General features: G+C 40.0%; 1 protein-coding gene across 1 annotated transcript; it reads left to right on the top strand.

Annotated features, from left to right (window-relative positions):
- On the top strand, nt 1–25,243 carry PLG (plasminogen). The gene is made up of 19 exons (XM_052784854.1): nt 1–186; nt 3,487–3,622; nt 5,688–5,794; nt 10,250–10,364; nt 11,220–11,359; nt 11,954–12,074; nt 12,197–12,315; nt 13,224–13,386; nt 13,955–14,085; nt 14,826–14,991; nt 15,726–15,892; nt 16,802–16,950; nt 18,434–18,527; nt 20,046–20,166; nt 20,910–20,984; nt 21,344–21,484; nt 22,633–22,739; nt 23,631–23,776; nt 24,957–25,243. The coding sequence occupies exons 1-19, from the start codon at nt 138–140 to the stop codon at nt 25,116–25,118; spliced, it is 2,409 nt and encodes an 802-aa protein (XP_052640814.1). The 5' UTR covers nt 1–137; the 3' UTR covers nt 25,119–25,243.

The following is a 25,243-nucleotide window of genomic DNA, read 5'->3' as shown; positions in this document are numbered from 1 at the left end:
AAGGGGGTCACAGCATGGGAGAATGATTAACTCAACCTACCTGCCTTGTTTGTTTGATGCCGCCTCACTCCAGTGTGAGTCAATAAAACTTTGTGCACCGACACACACAACTTCCAGCACCCGCCAGCTGGGCCAAAATGGGGATTAGCAAAGGCGCCTTTCTCTTTCTTTTCTTGCTCAGCTCAGGTAAGAGTCCTTTGCCTTCCACTTGCCTAGGTGAGATGGGGGCCAAATGCTTGCAAGCTCCATTTGGTGAAGGGAGGTCCCCAAATCCCTGTGTCGCCACTTACCTGGACGATGACGGATTTGGGGCTTGCTGGCCAGCGAGAGTTGCTGTTGAACAAAGCAAGAGCTGTGGTTGTTCCAGTGTTGTGTTCGTTAGAGACGCCAGAAAAGCAACAGCCTTGGTGTCTGCGTGGGGAACAAATGGCTCCCTGCAGCCGTGGCCAGAAATGGAGGCACCCTTGGAAAGCAGCCTATCAAAGTCTTGCTGCAAAGACATGGCTGTCTCTGGTTTCAGCAGCCTTTTTTCCTAGGGTTGTTTCTTTTCTCTGTTATTGCCAAGTATCATGATCCTTATTTTGATTGTTTTAAAATTGGTAAATGCATCGTGAAAAACAAAATCACAAAGAAAAGGAAAAATTGTTCTACACACTAGAGTTTCAGTCTTTTTCATAGCCACAGTCTTAACAGGAAATTTTTCATTCCATGTGATAGGGAGGCCAAAATCTGGTCAGCATTAGTTTCTGCAGTATTTTTGGTGCTGCAAGACTATTTTTGTAGAAGATGGTACAAAATAATTTGTAACTCACAAGAACTGAGTAAGGCTCTTTAAATACATCTTTTTGGGGTTAGTAGATTGTAACTCATACAGAAATTTTGAATAAATATTCTCTGTCCTGAAAACTTTAAACTTCAATGAACCACGGGATTTAGATGGCACATCTTCTTTCAGGCCTTCTGTATAACTACACAGACTGTTGTGATTGCATTTAAAAATATAGTTATGAGTGTGCCAACACATATTAAAAAAAAAAAAGAAAACAATAAACTGCACAAGCATTTTACAATGTAGTTTTAAAATATAAAAAAGGTAACAGAAAAATGTATGGGTAGGTTTTAGCTAGATATATTATAGACATGCCCCAGCATAAAAAATTCTAGATATTATTTAATGTTAATAATTATCATCTAAATTTAAATTCTAGTTTCTAAGCTTTGTTTTGCAGAACAGCCTCATTCAAATCAAACTCACTTCTCAAATAAGTAAGACTTTTATACAGAGGAGGAAAATATAGGATTTGGGGGTTTGTCTGCAATACTCTGCTTTTGTTTGCAAATCCTTTATCAAATGGCGGTAAATATTTGCATTTCTGAATAAGGCAGTAATATCTTTCTAACACTGAAAAATTCCATAGACATAGGAAAAATGGTAGCAAGAAAATTTACTGCATTTTTATTCAGCTTGCATATACCTTCATTTTTTTTTCTTAAAGTATTATGCCCTGCATGTAACTATAACAGAAAAGGGGAAAAAATATTTTTATGACCTAAATCAGTTATGACCCTGTCAATATTTTAAAAATCAAATGCTGTAATAATAATACTGACAATTTTATTGCAAAGTGTCAAAACAGAACACAATTAAGGTTGCATGGAAACTGTACCATGATAGGAATTCTTTACTTGTATTTCTTGTCCTTGTGGAGAGCATTGCAGCATCCCTATGATATTGTTTTGACCTAGTTTAATGTTTTCTCTCAAAACTCATTTCTTCTTAATGTCATTTTTGTTTTGAAATAACTAGTGGAATCAGTGATTTCTGCGCCTGTCACATGAAATTTTATTGTATCCTTTTTTTCACTTACCTTTTTTTTTTAGCAGCTATCCTTTTCTTTCATGCACGCTGTTAAACTGTTTAACCCTTAGGGCCAAACTTTTCCCTAGTCTACATGCAGCAAAAAACCCTCCAGTAACTTCTCTGGGTTTGCAGTGGTATGAGAGGAAGCATAATTTAGCTTTTGTGCCTAATTTATCAGTTCCGTCTTGTAGGTGCAAAATGAGCTTAAAAAAAATACTCAACTGCAGGCTGAGCTAGCACTCAGGTGAAGGAATTTAACCGTACCAGGAGGCACATAAGCCTGCTTCACGCTACAAAAGAGTGTTACTCAGGGAAAGGAGTAGTTGCCTTCCTCAGCCTGGAAGACCTTTCACTGAACACCCCCGTGGACCCCCGCTCCCAGGCTGTGGGGCTGGGTGGGACGAGGCTGCTTTCTGTCCCTCCTGCTGGCGTTGGGCTACAACTGAAGAAGAGAAGGGTCAGAAAAAGATGAAGAAAGAAGTCCCTCTCTTCAGCATGGCCGTCACGCATGAGGGGGAAGCCAGGGTGTGGTTCATTCCCTGTGTGCCTTTTATTTAGCAATTGCTTAAAGCCAGGCACAAAACCAGGGCACAGAGCAGGACTAAGATGTGTTGCAAACACCATGGGCCAGCTGTCCGTTTGGGGATGAAACCATGCAGAACAGATAACTCCCAGAGCCAAACGGTTGGCAGTAGAGTCATATGCTCATCTGACAGAGAAACTGTAAAAATCACAGGACTCATGGAACAACATGACCCTGCAGCTGGAAGTCATGAAAGTCACAGTACTGTGAACTATAACTAAGCTTTCAGAGATTGCGTAGCTGTAACAGAAAAAGAAAATACTAAACGGCAAAGTCCTTTACAAGAAGAATTGTACTTGAACATTTCTGGCATTTACCACTAAACATAGCTATACTTTTTAGTATCGTATGTATTTCACATGCAGCTGTAGCCCAGAGGTCGTTAGGTGAATTTATTTACCAGATTAATGTCTTGTGTTAATTCACAGCAATGAAGGGCAACATCTGCTACTTTGATTATTAAGTAAGTTCAATACAGAGTTATTACAAAAATGATAAACTGAACATGAGCACAGTGATAACCCCAGTGACTGAGGATGGCTTGTTTCTTGCAAGAGCATTTGAATAGAGGCAGCTATGGGGTGGCTGATAAAACTGAAGTCGTTCCATCTGGCTAGATATCAGCAAAAGACAATCATTGTTTCACATCCTTCTGGAGTTCCATTTCTCCACTTTCTCCAAAGTATGGGTGCCCAATATTTTCTTTCTGAAATACCTCACTTTTTTTTCATTCCTTGGGTCATCTTCTTTGTTCCCATCACTTTATACTCTAGGTTGGTGTTACTTGTTATGACTTTCAGAATGATAGAAAGCACTGTTCAGGCCACTTCTCTGTCCTGCCCTACACTGGGTATTCAGTGATGCTACCCTTTACCATAATAGGAAGGCAAGATTTACCCATATTTTGTCACCATTTACCTAATTATTCCAGCAATTAAATGATGATGTTACTCTACTAGGTGACAAAGAATTTAACATGAATGTTTGAAATAAATCATAGCAGCATTCACATTTTTACCTCTTTCTCTCTTTTTTCTTTTAGTGCAAGGAAACATACTAGACAGCTATGTGAGAACAGAGGGAGCTTGGCTGCTCAACCCAAAGAAGCAAATTTACAGGACAAACAGTAAAGAAGATTGTGCGGAGCGATGTGAAACTGAAAATAAATTTACTTGCAGGTAATTTCCACTGGTTCCCATATATATCTTTCATTACAGATGATGGAGCAGTCTGTCTTATTTATCAGCAGTCTGAAGTTCCGAGGGATTTCTTAGGAGTATGTTTGTCTGAGGTTTGCTGGAAAAACAAAAGACGTATAGAAACAGAATGCCTGGGACATATGGATGAAGACAGCAGAAATAGAGAAATTAAGAAAATTATGTTGAATTTTTATTGGAAAACATTATGATATCTTGATGCACAGCTTGGCACACTGAAAACCAACTTGACACCATTTGATCAAGACTTTTGCACTCCTTTTGCAATAAAGAGTCATAAATAATTGCTTGGAAATTTAGGACAGCAATAATGGCATTGCTTATGTTTGTTGCATTACCTATTATCTTGCAGATACCTCCATTATTCTGAATTTTACTAGAATTTGGACTTACGTAACTTCAAACAAAGTTTTTGTACTTGGCAGACTGACTGTCTGCAGGGCTGTTCCCAGTACTTCGTTCTCCATCAGGCTTTTATTCAAGGCAGGGATACCCTGGTGCTGACTTTTTAAATGTATTTGTAACTTTGTGTTTTAAATCAAAAGGGAAAATGAGACTTATTTTAAAGAGTTGTAACCCTGAAGGATGACAGGAGTTTGCTGACTCTGTGTGTGAAGTACCCCCCGTTCCCTTTGATTTGACTCCCTTCTCTGAAAACTCCCTTCTCTGGAAAGAAAGGGCAAGAGCTTCAGTAGTACTTGGCTCAGGAGGGTAGGGAGGAAGGCAAAGAGAGCAGGTCTGTATATTCAGATTATATATTTATATATATATACAGGTTGCAGAGGATTATTGTTCCCTTTTGAGGCATATTCAGACATAGTATCAGTCCTTAGCCTCTGCCTCGGGTCTGAGCCTACCATCACCTGACACTGCAATAACATCAGGGTGTTTTGTCCTTGCCTCCCTAATTAATGATGTGAGATCTATTACAATCAATAAAGAACAGATGCTATCTGGCAGGGAAGGATCTGGGCGAAGAAAGGTAAGTGTTAGGCAGAGCTTTAGGACCAGGCCAGCACTGCAGCACGCTCACATTAGTGCTTCAGACCAATGAGTTCAGATCAATACTTCAGACTTGTTATCCCACCTTAGCAGTGTGTTGGACCATGCTCGTTAGCTACATCCCTACTTGCAAATTTAACATTACTGAGAGCTTGGGCAACAGTTCCCCGTGTAGTTTTGGCCTAGGACAACCAGCACTCCCCAGACAGCTCATGGACCTGGTTGCCAGCAGTGAGTCTGGATGTGATCCCTCTCCTTTGGGGAGAGGCTGTGTGAATTTACAAGTACAGGCACACTGGGACCATGCCAGTTGGTCGCAGGGCTACAGAATGGGCTTTGTCAGTATTTGGTTTCCTGGTATACACCTACCCGCTGAATGCCATGTTGCTATTGCTTTTTTTTTGGTTCAGAAAAGCCAGCTGTAGAAATTACTTAGCCTGTCAGGTGTTTTCCTTAGATGCTATTGTAAAGGTTACACCATTTGCTCCAGTTTTGCAGACTTACAGCCTAGGTGCTTGCTGAAAAGATAAATGGCAGTGTTTTCTAAAGTGCTTACATTGCTTCATGTACGATGACTCAGAACGGTTATCACAAGGTAATTTAAGGTCCTGGCTTGTTGTGTTTTACTTGTTCTGTGGTAACTGCTGAATACTGTAGAATATCTCGCTTCTTGAATGACCACTAATTTTTTTGAAATAAGGTCAAGGTCCCTTGTTCATGTATCCCCTTCAGCATGTTCTCTGGAGTCTCTGGCACATTATAAACCTTTTTTATCCCTTGTCATAATTTGTTCATGTAGCTCCCTTTCAAACTAAGCTTAGTATGAAGACTTAGGAGTCAAAGTCACCACTGAAAGTGGGAGCTGCAATACTCAGTGATTTGTGAAACATCATGCAATCCTAAATATCACTGAAGTGCAGTGCTTGCTAAAATTAAACCTGAATACTAGAAAAGGTGTTCAGGAAAATAATGCACACATTCAGCTATTGTTTCTTACATTGCTGTCTCCTCTTAATCTCAACAGGGCCTTCTTATTCACCAGTAAAGACCAGCAGTGTTTAACATTGGCTGAGAACACCAAAACAGCAGTGATATTCAGAAGAACAAATGCAGTTCTTTATGAAAAAAGAAGTATGTCTATGTCTTTTTTATATTATTTCACTGAGATATGCTTTCTGGTGGGACTCACATAACCCTATGTTAAGTGGGGGCTAAGCCTTCACTGGGTCAGGTGGGGTGGGTAGGTCAGCCCTTACCTAACACCTGGGTTTTGCCACATTGCTGGTATAGCAGTGGTACCATTTCTTTTCCCAGATTAGTGCTCCGACATCTTTCCTGCTCCCTAAATCCTCGGGTCCGTAGACAGAAAAGACCACTGTTGCTCAGGGAACGCAGAAGGTGCTGGGAGTAACGGAGATGCTTAAGGGTCCCTTCTCTCCTCTCCTTTTAAACCAGCCAACAACCTACAGCTGCATCTTCTCTGTCGCTGCTGAGGGTGCTAGGAGGAGCTACTTGTACTGGCAATGGTTTCTGAGACAGACCTTTGCCCACAGGAAAACTGATAGAAACTACCAAATAATTTCATTTGTATCACTAAAGAAAATTCACAGTTTACTTGGGTGGGACTCAAATCAACTTTCTTTTGGTTGCACACGTTGTCAGAAGTATTAGAGTGTTAACTATGCTTCAGATAAAAATGATCTATTTTTATAGTACTTTTATATCATTATATGAGGTTTGTACTCTTCAGTTAATGAATTTGGTGAAACTTTTATCCTTATCTGTATTTTTACAGTATAATTAATGGATGTGGTGAATTTTTGTATTCTCCTTTTGTACATGTTTTATTTCTGAACATTTCTGTCAGATGAGTATTATTTGACTGAAGTGTATTTGATCTCCTATTTTTTCTGAAAATAGGAAATCTGTCTGTAAGAAATGGCGACTGCCCATTTTTTTTATCATCTCTTTTAAAAATCTATCATGTTATGCTATATACAGACAAATGATTGGGTTTTAAGACTATTTTTTAATTACACAATGAAGCATGGAGCTCTTGCTATATACAGGGAAGAAGGAATGTGTTTTATTTTTAATATAACGTAAGTTTCATTGTGTTGTTCTCTGACTTTAGTAATAAACAAGGGAGAAAAGATCTCCTTACTGATCATTCAGATGTAAGATAATGTGGTAAACTTTGAATAGAATTACTACTGTTCTGTGTTAAATGACTTTGTGAACATTGTCTTTCACCATTTTCTGATTTGTAACTTTTAAAAAAATATTAATGCATTTGAGAATATTTAGAAATTGGAAACTATAGTATCTACCAACTTGGTCTCCTTCAACAAAGAAAGGTGCATGAAAAGGAAAAATGAACCAGGTTCTCAGCTGCTGCAAGTCATGCAGTGGTTTCAATAGGCCAGTTTCTAACCAAAAGTCAAGAATCACAATAACTAGAGTGTAAATACCAACGAGCTCCAGCAAACTGCATCCTTACTTCTCTGTTGACCTGCAAAGACTTGTAGGATAAGATAATGTTATGCGTATAGCACCTGCAAGAAGACTGGATGTAGTAGTTCAATAGCTTCAGCTGGATTGCAGCTGAGCATCCAAATGAGATTTTGTTCAGACATTTTGGGTATAAGGAAAATAATTTTTCACAGGAAGGGGGGGTAAACACTGGACCACATTGCCCAGAGAGGCTGTGGAGCCTCCACCCTTGCAGATATTGACTGGACAAAGCTCTGAGCAGCCTCAGCCAGCTCAGAAGCTGGCTGTGCTTTTTATGGAGGTTTGACCAAAGACCGCTGAGGGTCCTTTTCAGCCTGATATTTTCTGAAGCCTACAGCCAGCTGCCTTTTTTTGTATATATAACTAATAGGTAATTTAATGTTTTGAACATAAGATATTTTTGTTATATCCAGAAGCTGGTGGGAATTTCCCTGAATCATGATTAAGTAATGCTAAGAAATCTTCTGCAGTTTCTATCGTAGAAGGAAAACTGAATGGATCAAGTGGCAAGTAACAAAGCTTAAAGACTGAACAAATAACTTACATGTAAATAATCCTTACTGATTTTGCTTCAGTACTGTGATCTGGAGCTAGACTGTGATTCTGGTTTATTTTTGAGACGTCCCTTAGACTTGCTGAGGTTAGAACCTGGATGAGAGTCCTGCAATATTCAGTGAGGATTTGTTAGTGCATCCTTTTAAGCCTTTTGAAGTCATAGGCATGGTTTTTAGTTTCTTGTAAAACAGAACTCCATCAGTAAAGGTGTGAAAATCTGTAGTTTTACATAACAGAGATGTCCCCAAACTGCACATCTACCTACTGAAAACAAAAGATGTGCCTAGGTATCATGAACATCAAAAACAAAGCCTATTGTGTATGTGTCAGATGGTTTCTCTGTTGCTCATCTCTTCATTAGCAAAGAGTCTCAAAGAACTATGTGTCCATTCTAATGTTAACATCCATTTAATTTATTGTTACAGAACAGAATGGAAAATGTAGCTTTTACCTAGGCAGATTACGTCACTGTCCCCAGCAGCTGCTGCTGTCCTGATACTTCAAGGAAATTCCTTTCACATGCCCAGATGCTTTTGCAATACTATTGCTGAAACCAACTTTATTTTTTTCAGTTGAAGCAATTACTTGATAAGACCTAATTGCTCTTTATCACTGCATTCAAAGAAAAGGATGACAATTGGTATAAAATTCCCAGTTTTTAAAATTATTTTTTCTATGGTATGTGCTATAAAAGAGAAAGTTAACCTTCCCTGGCTTAATAGAAAAAGTAATAAGAATTAAAGTTAGCATTTCGGAGTTGTTATCCACATATCTGTTTGTAAATAGTTAACCCAAGGGACACGGGTTGAGTTTGGGGATCAAAGTTAGTTATTTATCGTCAGACAGAAAAAAACCTAAAGGTTATATAAACGGTCAAAAGTTTACGCAAACAAAAAGAGTCAGCACTTGACTGATTCAGTGTTCAGTTATTGAGGTTTTTAATGTTAATTTATTGCAAAATTGTTTGAGGGAACCAAATGGCTTCCAGCTAAAGTTCCTAGAGTAAACTTGCCCATATATATACACATTGAAATAAAGACGTGCCTAAAGGTACATCTATAAATCCACATCTAAACTATCTATCGGCCCACAGAAGAGCTGGACCTTATTTCAGATTCAAATATTAGTTCTTTTCACTTTTGACAAGACAGATCTGTGTAAAATGGCATTATCTCTCCAGATTTATGTTAAACTTCTGCTTGTATGTCAGCTTTGGTATAACTCTGATGCTGAGAAAAGCTGATGCATAACTGGGTCTCCACAAATACCTGATCTGGACACTACTTAAAGACATTGAGACAAGCCAGGTCACAACCTAAAAGTCAGATTGCTTTATTGCAGCTAGAAAGGAGGAACTGGCTGATGAAATATGCCCTGTGCATAGGGAATTGCTAAAAGATTTTCCTGCTTAGTTTTCCAAGCCAGAGGACATGCTGCCTGACAGTGACTGTCCCTAAACTGCAGACATAGAAGCTCTGAGGGAATGTGTCAAGATCGGAGTTCCTTCAGCCATGCCTTGGCAGAGCCACCCCTTGCAAGCCTGCTCTCCCCTCGCAGTCACCAGCTCTTTGCTGGGAAAGGGGATTGTTCAGTCCTCCCAGCAAAATCTTGAAGGGTGCAATGGGTTATGGTTGCTCCCTCCTCCTGGGAAAAAAATTGCAACACTGGGCTTTCAGTTCTCATTTAATTTAATGATTAATAATTTAAAATGATTTAATGTTTTTAAGGTTACTGATACAAACCCCAGGCTTATTCAGCATTAAAATTCCCCTTGGCTTACATGAAGACAGGATTTCATTGCTGATTCTTTCACTCCTTTTTCTTTTTTTTCATGAAGGTACTATTAAGTTCCAAAATCTCAGAGTACAAAAGCATATATAATATGCACCTTCAACCAACTCTCCATTTTAACTTGTACAGCAGAGAGTCCTTGTTTTAGCATATCATAAATTAATTAAATCTCATTCATCACGTGGTGAACTTTAATGAAACAGTCATCCGCATTTATATGAACTTAAAAAAATTTGCTTATTAAACTGGTAAAATGCTATGTGTATGCATCTGTGATTCTGTCCTGCTGTCTTCTACAGCTGAATTCAGGTGGCTGTCTTTTAAGGTTTGATTTTAATTACTGTGCATAACTATAACATCATAGGAGGCAATGAAAAGAGAATGTGTTTCTATTTTGTTATAGTGCATATTTAAATGTTAAAAGCATATTTTATTATTTAAATGTACTATAGCATGTTCTCAAAAGGGCTGGGTTGTATTATTTCTCTGGAATTCTGCTTTGGAACTTTTGGGTTTTCACATAAGTTTTTCAATGTTAATTAATTCAACTTAGACATCAAATAACTAGTAGGTTTTTACAATGTGAGCTGTCTACTTTTGATGGCATAAGAAAGTCAAAATATGACCAAATGTATTTAAATGTATTAGCATGAAAGTGGATTTTGTATATGTTAAAATCCAATGGACATGTCATGATACTGATTAATTAAGCACATATCATTTCAGTTTATCTTCTAGAATGCAAGAAGGGAAAAGGGGTGGATTACAGAGGAACAGAAGCCAAAACTCAGAAAGGTGTACCATGCCAGAAGTGGGTTGATAGTGCCCCCCATAAACCAAAGTAAGGCCTTTTCGTATATGTTTATATGTTTTTCTGAAATTTTGCTAAGCCATTTATATGTGCTAAGTAGTCTTATAAGCAATTTGTTTGGTGTTCAAAGTCTTCTTATAAAATATTTTTCTACACTTACCCAGAATAAGATAATTCTCTAATCTGAGTTGTAACTCAGAGACCTGCAATTGGGGCTACATGATCAACAGGGACATTGTCAGTCTCGGCAGTTGCATTTAAATTTTGTGGTCCTTACAAGAGCAAAATGCTAGACAGGGAAGCACCTGGTTCTGCTGAAATAAGAATTTTCCATTAATCTCACCAGGGCAAGAACTTCTTCTCCTGGCTAAAGGTATAACATGTGGCAGATGAGACAGATGTACATCGTTTTATCAGCGAATCCACAGACAATTAACAGTGCAGTATTTATTGTATTTAATGAAAAACACCCAACTGGGTTTATTTAGTAACCTCCTATTAAGAAGGCATAGCATTCAGGTTACAGAGAACTCTCACATTTCAGCAAGTATCTTCTCATTGCATCTCCTGGGGAACATGTCCCAGAGCAGACTTTTCTCTACATGCTACATGATACCTCAGCTGAGCAAAAATTACTGGAAACTGAATAGCTGGAGGAAATGCAAGTATTAAAGTTATGACTGGCCTTAGAGACACCATAGTTCTTGAAGTCTATAGCTATGGCACTTCTAATGCTTCAACAATGGCACACAGTAGCAACTAGGAGACTTCCAGTGAACAATATCTACAAAATGGTCCTCAGATAAAGATTTCATCTTTAGAGTCCTCAGCTGAACAATTGGGACACCTTCCTTATTCTCTAATCCCATTTAATTTCTGTTCCAGTTACACACCTGAAAAATATCCTACGGCAGGACTGGAGGAAAACTACTGCAGAAATCCTGATAACGATGGAAAGGGACCCTGGTGTTACACAACAGATCCTGCTACCAGATTTGATTACTGTAACATCCCAGAGTGTGAAGGTCAGAATACGTTCACTGATTTCTTACCCTTTTTGGAAGATATGTTAAGAATGTGAAGTTTTTTGGGTATTTTTATTTCTAATCAAGTATTTGTTCCAAACTTGAGTTTAGTTCAACCTGAAATTTCCAAAGACATTTTCAACACCAACAAGAAAGATATCAAAAGACCCCCAAAAGAGCTATACAAAGTTGGGGTTTTTTTCTCTAGATAAAAAAAATGGTATGAGTGTATTCAAATATCATAATACTAGAATTGAACCAAATTACAATTGCTAGTGCCAAAGTCAATAAAACGTGACAGCAGCAAGGCACAGATTTTCAATTATAGCTTAGCAGTTTTAATTTAGGTCTTTCAAAAACTATAGTCTATAATGTTAGGGGTTTTTTAAATGGAATACTATAAATGCAATCAACTAGTTGAAGTCATCGTACCAAGAAAAATAAGCTTTTACTTTATCAAGAAAAAAGACTGTCCTTCTGCCTTGCGCTCTGATCAGGCTCTTGAGCTTCATGTCAGATGAGTATGAGTGTTTATGGACCAGTTCCCCAGGGACTTTCTGTCTCTCTTGTCCTCATTCTGCCTTGTTCCTACAGTGGAGTGCATGCACTGCAGTGGAGAAAACTACCACGGAGTAGTTGCAACAACAGTGTCTGGACTTGAGTGCCAGCGTTGGGACTCCCAGCAACCTCACTCTCATGGATACCTCCCAGAAAAGTGAGTCAGACTCTGTGATGGGTTGTTTATCATCAGTGGTGGCCTGAAGACCACCCTGCCCCAGACAGGATAATTGTTACAGCCATTAGTGACATTTTTAAAAAAATATTTTTCCTGTTCAGTTTTCCAGAGAAGGATCTGAAAATGAATTATTGCCGTAATCCTGATGGTGAACCTCGGCCCTGGTGTTTCACAACCAGCCCGACTAAACGCTGGGAATATTGTGACATTCCTCGTTGCAGTGAGTCTGACTTCTAGACTTCTAGACGCAAAGACGTCTAGGCACAAAGACGTCTAGGCACAAAGACATCTAGACAGCTTCCATTCAGGGTGGTGCAAGGAGCTAGAACGATAGGAGAGGGCCCAAAGATAAAGGAAAGAATAAAAAACTGCTGACTTTTATCTCAAAGAAAAGAATAAATAACCTTGAAATGAACCTCTGATAGCTCTTTTGAGACTAGACATTTCTGTCATAGGCTTTTCTAATGGTTTTGCGTGGAGCACATCTCCGTTCCTTGATGCGTTTTTCCATGACCAGGCATTTCAGTGGTTCTGATGTTTCTTCTGATGTTCCTTTTTTGATGTCAAACAGTTTCACTCTTCCTGAAAATCTTCTGGCTTTTGTTTTGCTCTTCCAATTCAATTCTTCACTTTTTCAATTTCCTTTTCCCCAAAGGCCTGTCCTTGCCATGACACTTTTCCTTGGGTCTTCTCACCAGACCTCATCGTTGCTGTCTCTGACTCTCACCAGTTAGAGTACATCTCTTTTATATCTGCACCTATACCTGTACCTATCACTGATGGGCCTGCCACTTTCGCCCCAGTTTTATTCACAGTATTAACTTGCTCACTTTCCAGCTTTGTTCTGATGGGGCTGCTAGCGCTTGGTTGTGTTGTATCCCGGCTGCTGTAAATGCAAGTGCCGTTCTGGCAGTCTGACTGCTTGTGAAGATGTTAAAATGGAAGAAAAAAAAGATATTTTTAGATTTTTTTCTCTACTTTTTGGACTTTCCAAACATTTTGGTCTTTAAACCTTACCTGCAAAGAAAGCTAAAAAGCCCGCTTACTTAAAAAGCTCACAGTGTTTGGGTTTGGTTTTTACTATGTCTGGAAGGCACTGCTTAATTTCAGTTCCTTTTCCTGTAATAGCAACACCCCCACCAGTTCCTGCACCAGGGCGTCAATGTCTATCAGGAAGAGGAGAAGACTATCGAGGCACGATATCTGTTACTGAATCGGGAAATACCTGTCAGCACTGGAGTTCTCAATCTCCTCACAGACACGCTCGCACTCCTGAAAACTATCCCTGCAAGTAAGTGAAGCCTCTCCATTACTCAGTGTCCATGAGAAGTACTTCGGCAAAGTTCTTCAGTTACACCAGCAGTCATCACCTGCTGGGTTCCATCTTTTCAATTTTTTTGCACATTTCTTTTTATTCACTTCTTTGTTCTTGAATACTAGTGTCTCCTCTTCTGACTTTCAAGCTCTGCTTGACTGACTTTTACCCTCTTCAATTCATCCTTTTACTGTATTGTTGGTCAGGTGAAGCACTGTGGAGTAAGAAAGTTACAATTATGATATTTGCTTGGGGCTAGATTCTTTCACCCTGTGTTTCTGCTGTGCTGCTCTTGGCCTCAAAGTACTACGTGAAATAAAATCTCTTAGTTCATCCATCAATCTACGAGGTGTCTGGTTTAGCACATCCAAAACACCAGTGCATTGCAATTATTCATCTAGTAAATGGCATCAGTAAATTACAGCAGCAGTTACCCACCCATAAATACAACAGTAAACTGGGCAGCGAGGTATATTCTCCGGTTTTTCATAACCTTTACCAGGTTTCCATGAGAGGCTTTTCTTAGCCAAGTTTTCTGTTTCAGGAGCCTAGAGGAAAACTACTGTAGAAATCCCGATGGTGAGAAGATGCCATGGTGTTACACCACCAACAGAACCGCCCGGTGGGAATATTGCACCATCCCCTCCTGTGATGGGGCAGAGCCAGAGGCCCCTGGTAAGAACAACAGGGGACATCTGGAAGTGAAGGGTCATCACAGTTTATTTTGAAAAATCTTGGGTGGCTCTGCTTAGTTGTATTATTGCTGTCACTCTCAGTATTGCTACGTATCAGCTGAACGCCTGAGCCTGGTGTGGAGCCCAGGATGGTATGTTCAGTCTGGTGGATAAGTGCAGAAGTTTTAAGTCACCCACTGACCCAGCTCAAGAAAAATTGCAGTAACAGAGGTCTTTTCCTTTTGCCGAGTGGTGGTTCCCTCCACCTCCATGGAAAAGTTAATTAGCTTTACGTGCCAGCTCCTGAAAAACTGAATCCAAAGCAAACCAAAGATAATTTAAGAGCACTGAACCAAGACTGCATAAAAAGCAATCAAAAGAAAATTCTCCTTACACAAGGCAGGCTTGTTCCACACACGCATCTGTGGCAAAGCCACAGACATTCCCCCACCCTGGAGAAGTTTTGATCCATATGTGAACTGTTTGGATCGTTAGCTGAAATAAATCACCATGCATGACAGTTAAATTGATGTACGAGTGCTTTTAATCTAGCATATCATGAAATTTTTACAAACATTTTTCGAAATCTTCTTTTGATCTACAGTCTGGGAAGGATTCTGTTACAGAGAGCATGCTGTGGCGGTCAGTGAAATACTATGGCTTGCTGTTTTCTGTTGGCTTTCTATGTATAAATATCAAAGTATGAAGATGCAAGGGACTGGTTTCTGTTATTCACTACAGCTGTTGATGTGCCTGAGCAGGCTCAAATTACTGAGGAGTGCTATCAAGGCAACGGTGTGACTTATCGTGGCACAGCTTCTTTCACTGTCACGGGAAAGAAATGTCAAGCCTGGAGCTCAATGTCACCTCACCGACACAATAAAACGGCAGACCAGTTCCCAAATGCGTATGTGTATTTCCCATTTACGTGTTTCATCGGACAATGACCATTCATGAACTTGTTTTGATTTGGATCATCTTTACACAACAATGATTTTAAAGCTGGGAAGGGAGTGTGCTTGATAAAAATAATCCCTTCCTTTTCTTTTTTTTAATGTGGAAACATTTTCTATTAACCTCATCTTGAAACAAACCACAGTTGTCAAAATTATGCTTTAGACTAATTAACTGTGTGTTTCTACATTGCTTCTAAAGGAATTAAGAGTTATCATAAATTTTCCCTTATACTGAAATGAACTGTTTCTATACGTGAGGTTATTCATGAGTTTAAGTCTTTGCTTCCTAGTCTGCAGTTCATTAGAGCTTTGAGGAAAGGATAATATTCCTAATATTTACTATCTATTTATTCCAAAATGCAAAAAATTATTTCTTCTTAAAAGCTATTAATGTATTTTCAAAAGTAAAAAGAATTATATCTTTAATATACATATGTGCACTTACATCTGGATTTGTAAACGGTATTCTACTATAAGCATTAATCAGTGAATAAGTATTTGACATATTTAAATATTCTGCACATGTTTCTTGATTTCTTTATGCTGGAAAAAGGATTTCTGTCACACACCGTACATAATAAATGATCTGTGCTAACTCCGTAGCAGATCTGCTGTCTAAAACGTTCTTTCAAGTTCTTCTCAGTGCAGTGGCACAGATGGGAATATATTATGCTTACATTTGTAGGGACCTGAAGCAGAATTATTGCAGAAACCCAGATGCCGATAGCCGCCCATGGTGCTACACCACTGACCCCAGTGTGAGATGGGAGTATTGCAACCTGAAGAAGTGTGATGACCCGGTACAAGTGACTTTACCAAAACCTCCCCAGACAACACTGGAACCAAATCCTGGTGAGAATACTTTGCACTTTCCCTGGAAATGCTTATAACCAGCAAGCTGTTTTTTAGGGAAACCTCATCAAGAATTTAATGAGGATGAAATACAGGAAACTCCAGATAATTACAGAATTTAATATAATACTGTATCCACTCTCTTCATTTTCTGAACTTTCTTGTAGAATTTTATAGCAGGGTTTCTGTATTTGATTTTAGATTAATGTCACATCTTTTATCTACTACATCTGGCAATATTGGAAACACAAGGAAACAGATGGCTAGTAGTCTCCAGGCTACTGTGGGAGGGCTACTAGCAATGACAGCAGATATAGAGGTGATAGCATTTTGCTGGCAACTGTTCTGAAAAAGTCTTTTCCTGTGCCATGCATTCACATTTCCAGGGTTCCATTTGCCACCAGAGGATGGCTGGCTTTTTTAATTCAGTTCAGATGAAACTTTGTTATGCAGTAGATGGTTAGAGCACTGCAGCTTTAATTGTTTTGCTATGACATGTTCTTCTCATTAGAAGGCTGTTAATTTTGGCTGAACTCGTATTACTGCTTTTTACCTACTGTAAAATGTGGAACTGGACAGATATCAGTGTCCGTAAGGAAAAGACTTTATGAGTGCATGGTCTTTGTGGTCCTGGCTTCTGGAGTCACAAGGGGTCAACTGAATCTAAGCCTCTTTGATCTATGACTTTCATGATCATGAAGAAAACGTTCAAAACGCAAGGAAATGAAAGTGTGATTGTTAGCCATCACTGACACTAGGTTGTCCTTCTTTCCTTGTATACATATTATGTAGGACGTGTGAGTCCTACTAGTATTTCCTCAAATTTAATTCTCCTTCACCACCACCAAGTATGGACGTGGCCCAATAGCTCACAGCTAACAATCATTTCCTTTTCCTCTTTCTTCACAGACTGCATTAACGGTAATGGTAAAGACTATCGTGGCACAGTAGCAAAAACTGGAAGGGGCAGGACTTGTCAAGAGTGGAGTTCTCAGAGACCTCATAGCCACGACTATTTCACTCCTATGACTCATCCAAGAGCAGGCCTGGATAAAAATGTAAGCAGCTGTTCATTTAATACTTGTTGTCATTGAGCTTCACCCGTCTTCTTCATGGTGCCTCAGCAAGCATTACATGCCAGGACTTTGTAAATTAATTTATTTTCCTCAGTTCAATCTGAGAACCTGATCGTGCTAATAATTGTTGACATGAGCAGTCTGTACTTCTGTGGGACACACAGATGCCCAGAAGCTCTGTTGAATACTTCTGCAGCACGGCCAAGGGGCTTCAGATGGGCACTCACTTCTCCTCACTACCGAGGATTAACTGGAGTCGGTCTGTGGGCAGCATCTCTGCCCCCTCTGCCAGAAAGAGCACCTGGGGTCATGGGTTTCAGTAGTAAGAGTGACAGGTGAGATGGCGGTGGATCCAACGTTCAGTGCAAGTTCCTTGAGATATATAGCTGATGGATTGCAGCCCCAATCCTCTACTAGTTCCCCCTCTAGCCCTCCAGCTTCTGCCGCAGCCCATCATACAAGGATATACATGCATCTGACCCATCCTGTAAGTCATTCTCCATCTCTAACCTTCATCCCCCTAGTCCTAACACACATACTCATCACTAGTTCTCTAGACTTGTAACATCCCATATACAATACTTGCCTGGTCTGTGAACAAGCTCTGTATGTGATATAAAAAGCTTGTTTGATGTTGCCAGCTTGAACTATTTTTATTCCAGGTACATGACTGTAGAGCTTGCTTTAGTCAATCCTCTGATGGCATCACATACCCTGTATTGAATTCCAGCTCAGATTGGGGAAACTCCTTCTGAAAAGCCACCTGACATAAACTTTTAGTTCTTGCATTTGGTAGGGACTCTTGGGGAAGGGCAGCAGACATTTTCTCCTTTTTCCAAAGACACGGGGTATATTTCAGAGTAGGGAAGGGAACTAGAAAAATATCTGGTAGCATGCAGTTGTATGAGGTGCCTGTGCTGAGCAGAGATCAGTCAGTATGGCCAGTGAGACCTAGAGAGTGATTCAGCTAACCAGGCACCCCACAGCAGGGAGAAAACTGCACCCCTGCCCCTGGGACTCATAGGCATCACCAAGTTGTGCAAGAGCAGCTTACACAATACCCACTTGTCCCGGAGTCGTGCAACCAGAGTGGGTGTGAAAAGACCTCAGGGCTGACCCTACTGCTACTAACTGCAGTGGAAGCAGGAGCAGACAGTTTAGTGCTTTAGAAAATCCCATCCTAGGTCTAGATCTCCTATTTTTTGAGAGCTCAGAGTCCAAGCCTGCACTAGTGAAGCTTACTGGCTGAAGACAGTTGAAAAGGTTTCATTTTTATTATCTTTTTCTAAACTCAAAGAGCAAATAGAAAAATGAAACAACTTTTGACAAAAGGAATTGGAAATCACTATCAAAAAGGAAGTAAAAAAAATATTTCCCAAATTTAGTTTTATTTTATTTTGAATCATGCATTGGTAGGCTTTTTTGTCCCCTGGTTAACAGCTGGTGTCTTTATTGTTTGTTACAGTATTGCAGGAATCCTGATGGAGATGTGAATGGACCTTGGTGCTATACAACAGACCCAAGAAAAGCCTGGGAGTACTGTGACATTCCCAAGTGCCGTAATTATTCCTTTAAAGACTAGTGTCTCCCTTTCCTGTAACCTTTTAAGACAACTGGAGGACTTTCAGTGATTAATCTGAAAGACTGATCTAAGACAGTGCAATAGCTTTAGATTGGAAATTAAGGCTGCGGGGAAGTGATGCTCAAAATCTGTGCCTGAGGTCTTAAGAATGGTGCTTATTCCTTGGAAGCCCCAAACCCAGCACAAGATGTACCTGAAGCTCATGGGGATTTTGCCATGTGTTTCAAAACAGGGCTGTTCCTGCAGAAATTTCCCCTGCTCCTGCCTGGTCACCTGGCATAACTGCATGTGTGTGGCCAGGCTGAACAAGGGATGCTCTTAGCCCAGCAAAATTTTTGCACTCCCTGCTCATGTGGCTCTGTCCTGGGTGTAAACAGATTTTTCCTCCTCTGATACTGTACCGTATCAGATGTCTGGAAAGTGCATCTGGCCCTAAATATTTAACCAAATGCCCTTGTCTTTGTTACCAGTAATCAAGCCATTCAGGACTCTGAATGAGGTGGTGCAACTAAGTGTACAATGATGAAGTTTTACAACATTTTGGTTTCAAGTCCTTTCATGTCCATCAACAATAAAAGCTATGCCAGGAAGAGAGGTAGTTCCCACTTGAAAGAAGGGTGACTTTCTTGTTGCTCTATCCTCTCAGCTGTGAGTAGCAGAAGATATGCTCTGTTCAAAACCCCAAAATGGAGCAAACAAGAAAAAGGAAGATGTTCTATAACATGCATATACTGTAACTAAAAATACTGCTGCATTGAAGTGTTGGGCTGGGACTCTTAGGGGAAAAAATGGCATTTTCACAGGGTTATTGTATTCATTTTGAAGACCCAATTTCTTTTTAAAATTCATAATTTTTTTGTTCAGTTGTTCAGCTAAAGAACAAAGAAAATGTGCCTTTTGCCTTTAATTTCATAAGTTAGTTCCTTTTGCTGACAACAAATTCTAAATTCTGTGTTCATAAAAGTCAGTTTCCCATGGCTAAATAGGAACTATGCTTTTTTAATAACTTGGAGACATCTGAAGTACCAAAAGATTCTAAATAAGAGTGGACAAAGTTTTGCTCCACAGAGACAGTGATTGAATTTCACGTGCTGTACCACCAAGATTAGTTGGAAAACAGCTGCCAGTGCAGCTTTTGCATTGTTGGCATCTGTAAGAGTACATTTAAAGATGTTGGGAGAATTTCTTTTTTCTTTCTCTCTGTTTCCTTCTCTTTCCCCTTCTGTTTTTTTCTATCTGTCTGTAGATCTATTCATGTGTAATTTGCTGACTACTAAGAAGTGTATGTGAAAAAAATTTGCCAGGCATTTTTAAGTGTTCCAGATGAAGGTAACCTAACAAAATATAGGTGGTGCATGGTATATAATTGCCTGCAGAGAATCAAAAGCTGAAGTGACAAATGTAGCAGGTTCACCTTCTAGTTTTCTGAGCACATAATGAATGTATAGCAAATACACTGAAGTTACTTATAGTGATTTTTTTTCTTATTCTGTAGCTCCTGCTCAGTATGAGTGTGGAAAATCCAAGTTCAGACCAAAGCTGTGTGCTCAAAGGATTGTTGCTGGGTGTATTTCGCATCCACACTCCTGGCCCTGGCAAATCAGTCTCCGGACAAGGTATGGCCATTCCCCATTATGTTAGACGTTACATGCAAGAAAACTTTGCCTCTCATAGGATGTTATAGTATGTGGTTGCAGCATTCTAAACTTGATTTTAATTTAAAAATAGCTCAAGGCTATACATTATGTGTGTTAATCTTAAAGAACGTCATTTAAACAACCAAGAATTCTGTTTTGTGATAAATACCTATAGAATCAATACAAACACTAATTTCAAAAACATTTTCACAAAAAGGCAGAATGACTTTAAATCTGTCACTATATCCTACATTAGAATCAGATCATATCAGTAGAACCAACAGTTTGAAGTACGGCTGGTACAGATCTTGATCAGTCCTTCCATGTAAGTGTTTGATCCTACTGGCAAAGTTATTAGCAAAACTAGGAATCAAGGCCAGTTGCAGAGCTTTCTGACTGTAATCAGAGCTAGATAAAACCCAGAATCTCTAAAATGGTATACATCACTGCACATAAGGTTTTCCAGTAATAGAAATACCGGTTAAGAACAAAGGTCTAGGTGTTTTCATACAAGGCCTTATAAAAATGTCCGCACAACACTACCGTCATTGTAAGAACTATTGTTCAAGGAAAGTAAAATGTTGATTCTTAATGAAAATGTGGAATAATGTCTTTAGTTTGTAAAGGCGTACATGTTAGAAAGATTGCCTGATGAACTGCAGTAAAATTAACCTTGCCACCTTAAACTAATGCCCTTTTCATGCCTTTCTGCTCTATTACAGTTCTGGCATGCATTTCTGTGGGGGAACTCTGATAGACCCTCAGTGGGTTCTTACTGCCGCTCACTGTTTAGAAAAGTAAGTACCTGTTATAGCCTGCAGCAGCATTTTCTTACACTAGATAGAAAATCAGAGGAGAAACAAAATGGACCCAATAACCAACCTGAGCAGTCTCTCAACTCGGCTTGCAAACAGTTGAGAATTGAGCCAAGTCTATTCATCAAAGCAGAGTTTTGACTGAGGAAACAAAGAGTGACAGTGATAACTTTTGCCAACTTGATTTCATGTACCATAAGAAGGGATTAAGAAATCAAGTTTGTGCCAAAGCTGGCTTTATTTTTCTAGCTTTGACAGAGCAAGGTTTCCAATAGCATCATAAGTGGTCTACATCCTGGATGTGTGTTCATCAGCTCACCATGTGCAATCATTTCCAATAGGTCCTCATGGCCAGCTGCGTATAAAGTATACCTTGGATTACACAGAGAAGGAGCATCAGAGGCATCAGTGCAAAAACGAGATGTTGAGAAATTGTTCAAGGAGCCACACAGGGTGGACATCGCTCTGCTAAAACTGAGCAGGTACCCTTTCACCTGAAGCGTTCCTTCATTCTGCTGGGGCAAATTGACTAAATAGTGGTTGCTGGGGTCATGGAAATGTGTGTTTCTGTACACACTGTGTTCAATCAGTGATTTAAGGCCCTCTCTTTCTTCCCTTTCTGCAGAAGCTCCAGTGGAAACCAAGATGATTCAGCTGCAGGGCTTCAGAAAGGGAAAGGGCTGCCTTGGGAGGGGAGGAGGGCGAGGGACAGTGACCCAGGCTGGCAATTCACTGGGTGCCAGCTGCTGGGAGGTGAGGCAGTGGCAGCAGAGTAGGAGGAAGTAATGCCTAGAGCTTTCAGTCTGTGTTTCTACATGCTTCTACCTCGATAAGGTAATGAGGATTGAAAGCTGCAATATTAGCGTGATGTCACCCCATACTCCTCCCATGTTGTGGTGGGGAGATTTCTTCTTCCAGCAGGTCTGTCCAGCATGCAGGCAAACAGTATGCACATTTGATCCAATACCTACTATGGCCTTTCTTGCACCTGTTTCCAATCATCTGAACTCTCACTGAGGCACTGTGCAATCAAAAGGAATACATCCATAAGCTGCAAGCAGATGTGAACACATGGTGCTTGTGCTTTGATTTCCATGGCTGCAATGCAGGTCCAAAACAGATGCAGGGTCAGCACAATTAATGTGGCTTCTTAATTGAGCCTAGCCTTAGATGCACCCAAAGGCAAGTCAGACTGACTTGGGTTCTGGTGTGTACTACGGGTACAGTTTGAAAGTGATTTATAGTCAGACTGGATGCAGACAGAGCAAGCTAACACCTATGTGTTAAATGCCACTAATTCATACCCCTAAGTAGTTTTGTAATTAGGTTTCGTTGGCTATGCATTAGCCTAAGTCAAAGCATTCTCCTGGATTTATGTTATTAATTTTAGTATCAAAACCTCTAACTGTTCTCCATTTCAGATTTTTTCCTTTTGTGTATCACATTCTGAGGGATTAGAGCCTAAAACAAAAGCAGTTTTGCACATCAGAAAAGCCCTTTACCTGAAGTTCACGATTTCAAAGAAAAAATGCTGACCGTATATAAAACCTTTTTAGAAACCTGAAGGTGGTATTGGGGAGAAATGTGCTAATGATTGTTCCTGTATGAGTCTCTTGTTTGTTTCTTTCAGCCCAGCAATCATCAATAATCATGTTATCCCAGTTTGTTTGCCAAAAGAAAATTCTGTGTTAGGAGGAAGAGAGGAGTGCTATGTCACAGGCTGGGGAGATACAAAAGGTGAGACAGAGTTAACACAACTGAAAGCTCTGTGTCTGGAGATTGGTATGTACTTGTATCCAAAGTGTATTCTCTTTGTGCCGAAAACATCCCGCGCAAGCTTGCGTGCATACCTATTTCATCAAAATTCATCAGGTACTGCCATTCTTTCCACTGTCTTCCTCTGATTTAGATTCTCCTAAATCACTCAGAGCCATGTAAACTGAAACCCCCTAAACCAATACTAAAAGAGGAGAATCAAACCTAAGGAGCTGCTAACTCATCTCTCAGTCCATTCTGCTTTTCCCCAAAGTGGGCTTTTACACAGTCAGAAGCAAAGTTTTTCTAGACTTAAGCTATTTCTTAAGCACATGAAGGTGAGTTTGCTCGTTATCCTAAATGATTTTTTCTCCCAACCAGCCTGGTCCAGAAGATCTCACACAAATATAAACATAACTCTCATTTTCAAAACCTCCCACTCCGTCTTGGTTGAGAAGAGCATCAGTACCTTCTCAGCCTCCTTGTTTCTGCCCATCATGCCATTTTCAACTGTTTACTTCCTACCTCCTTTCTTCCACAGAGGAGAAAAATCGGATACAAAGAAATAAAATGGCTTTGGAATGACTCCCACAAATATCAGTGGGTACTGGATCTGTATGGGTGTATTGTGGGAGCAGGAAGGTCAATCAGTGCAGCGTGGATTTTGATGCGTGGTAGAGTGTGATAAGTACCATGATACTGATAATGCATACTGATTTTGGTATGACTTCATATTATGCATGGAAAGTATATGTACAGTGCACAAATACTAGGCTTATTTTACTGCTTATTGATATCTTGATGTTTGTTTTGTGAAGATGTTCATTTACCTTTGTCATTTATCGTGTTTTGGTTTTGGTTTTATTTGCAAAGGAACTGGTGGTGATGGCTACTTAAAGGAAACTGGTTTCCCTGTAATCGAGAATAAAATATGCAACCGCCCTGAATTTTTGAATGGTAGAGTCAAAAAACACGAGCTCTGTGCTGGGAATATTCATGGTGGCACAGATAGCTGCCAGGTAAGGAAGTCTGTGAGCATCAGAGTTAGTTGTAAGCACATTCAAATCAAATAGTGCTTTGCTTTCCAGCCTTAGAGGCTCAGAATTAGCCTTAGGATGTTGCCACACCATGTGGCATGTGAGCTGAAAAATGCACATGGATTCTGCTCTTCCCTTGCTCCCTTGTCTGCGGCTAGGAAGTGGGGCAGGTAATTTTTCAGATAAGCCTGAACAACAAAGCACATGGCTGCCCGAGCCAGGTGCATGGAAGACAATGGTCTGATTTTTTTTCCCAGACCACTTTGCTTGCCTCAGCTAGACTAGCTCCAATGTCCAAGCTAGCTCAGTTAACAACCTGAGACATCTCCTTTAGCAGTCAAGTAACAATGCAGTAGAGTCTGCCATGCAGGCATACCAAGGGCCAAAGGAACTACTAACTTCCAAGTATCAGTGCCAGTGCCTGTGAAAATCGCACTGGGTGAGGCAAAATGCATGCTGGACTTCCCTTTTGCTGAAAAGGAAGAACATGGTTGGCAATAGCTCATCTCACAAGTGTGGTATGAAGGCTTTCTCCAGAAGTCTAGGTTTTGACATTGAGTTCTTCAGTTTCTTTAAATAGTTGAAAGGGCTCAGAAAAGCTTAACATACTGAATCAAGATGGAAACTTCCCTCCCTGAAAAGCTAGAGATGACTCTGTAAAGAACTGTGAAAACAGCAGACTGCCTGCCCCAGCCGGCAGGTCAGCACCATTGCCAACACAGCATAGATACACTATGCACAACCACTGTGATGGGCAAGCAGGCCATTGAGGGGTATGCGCTCATGTCTTAAGACACATGGCTTGAATGCATGCACTCACTTGGTCTTGGATCATCTAGTAACAACAGGAAGCCATAAAGACCTCAGAGAAGAGACTGAGGGAGGAAGCACAGTTTGAGTTACTAAGGGCAATCAGGTTCCTTCTCACCAAATCCCCTTACTTCAAAACTAAACGTCCCACTTGGATGACGGGAAGAGATGACTTTACAACAGTGTTCAGCAACATGAATAGAGAACTCTTCTCTGGCTAGAGCTCCAGTGTTGTCCTATAACTTGAGTGCTCTTCACATGCGAGAGGTACTTCTTCTTCTGTGCCTCGTGTGAGAAGGCCACTCTTACACATGGGGCTGTGAAGGAATCATCCTGTTCTTTCTCTGTTTAGGGGGACAGTGGAGGACCTCTAGTCTGTCTGGACCAAGATAAATTTGTCCAGCATGGAGTCACCTCTTGGGGTCTCGGCTGTGCTCAACCCATGAAACCTGGTGTTTATGTTCGAGTTTCCAATTATATTCCTTGGATTAAGAGCATAATGGAAAACAACTGAGCCTGAGTATGGACTGCCCTCTCCTGGAATGCAGTATGCACATTAGAAATACAAGATTCCAAGTGCAATATTAAAGCTACAATCATTCATAAAAAAGTAAAATAAATATAATCATCCATTTTAAA

The sequence above is a fragment of the Harpia harpyja genome, chromosome 4 (genome assembly GCF_026419915.1).
Source record: "Harpia harpyja isolate bHarHar1 chromosome 4, bHarHar1 primary haplotype, whole genome shotgun sequence".
Classification (NCBI taxonomy): domain Eukaryota; kingdom Metazoa; phylum Chordata; class Aves; order Accipitriformes; family Accipitridae; genus Harpia; species Harpia harpyja.
The sequence above is the reverse complement of the archived record's forward strand: the minus strand, read 5'-3'. Positions and strand labels throughout refer to the sequence as shown.

Bases quoted from the DNA above. Each gene is read 5' to 3' on its own strand.
- PLG (XM_052784854.1), top strand. From the start codon at position 138: ATGGGGATTAGCAAAGGCGCCTTTCTCTTTCTTTTCTTGCTCAGCTCA. The intron at 14,992-15,725 runs GTATGTGTATTT...TTACATTTGTAG, and splicing joins GCAGACCAGTTCCCAAATGC to GGACCTGAAGCAGAATTATT. The intron at 18,528-20,045 runs GTAATTATTCCT...CTTATTCTGTAG, and splicing joins CTGTGACATTCCCAAGTGCC to CTCCTGCTCAGTATGAGTGT.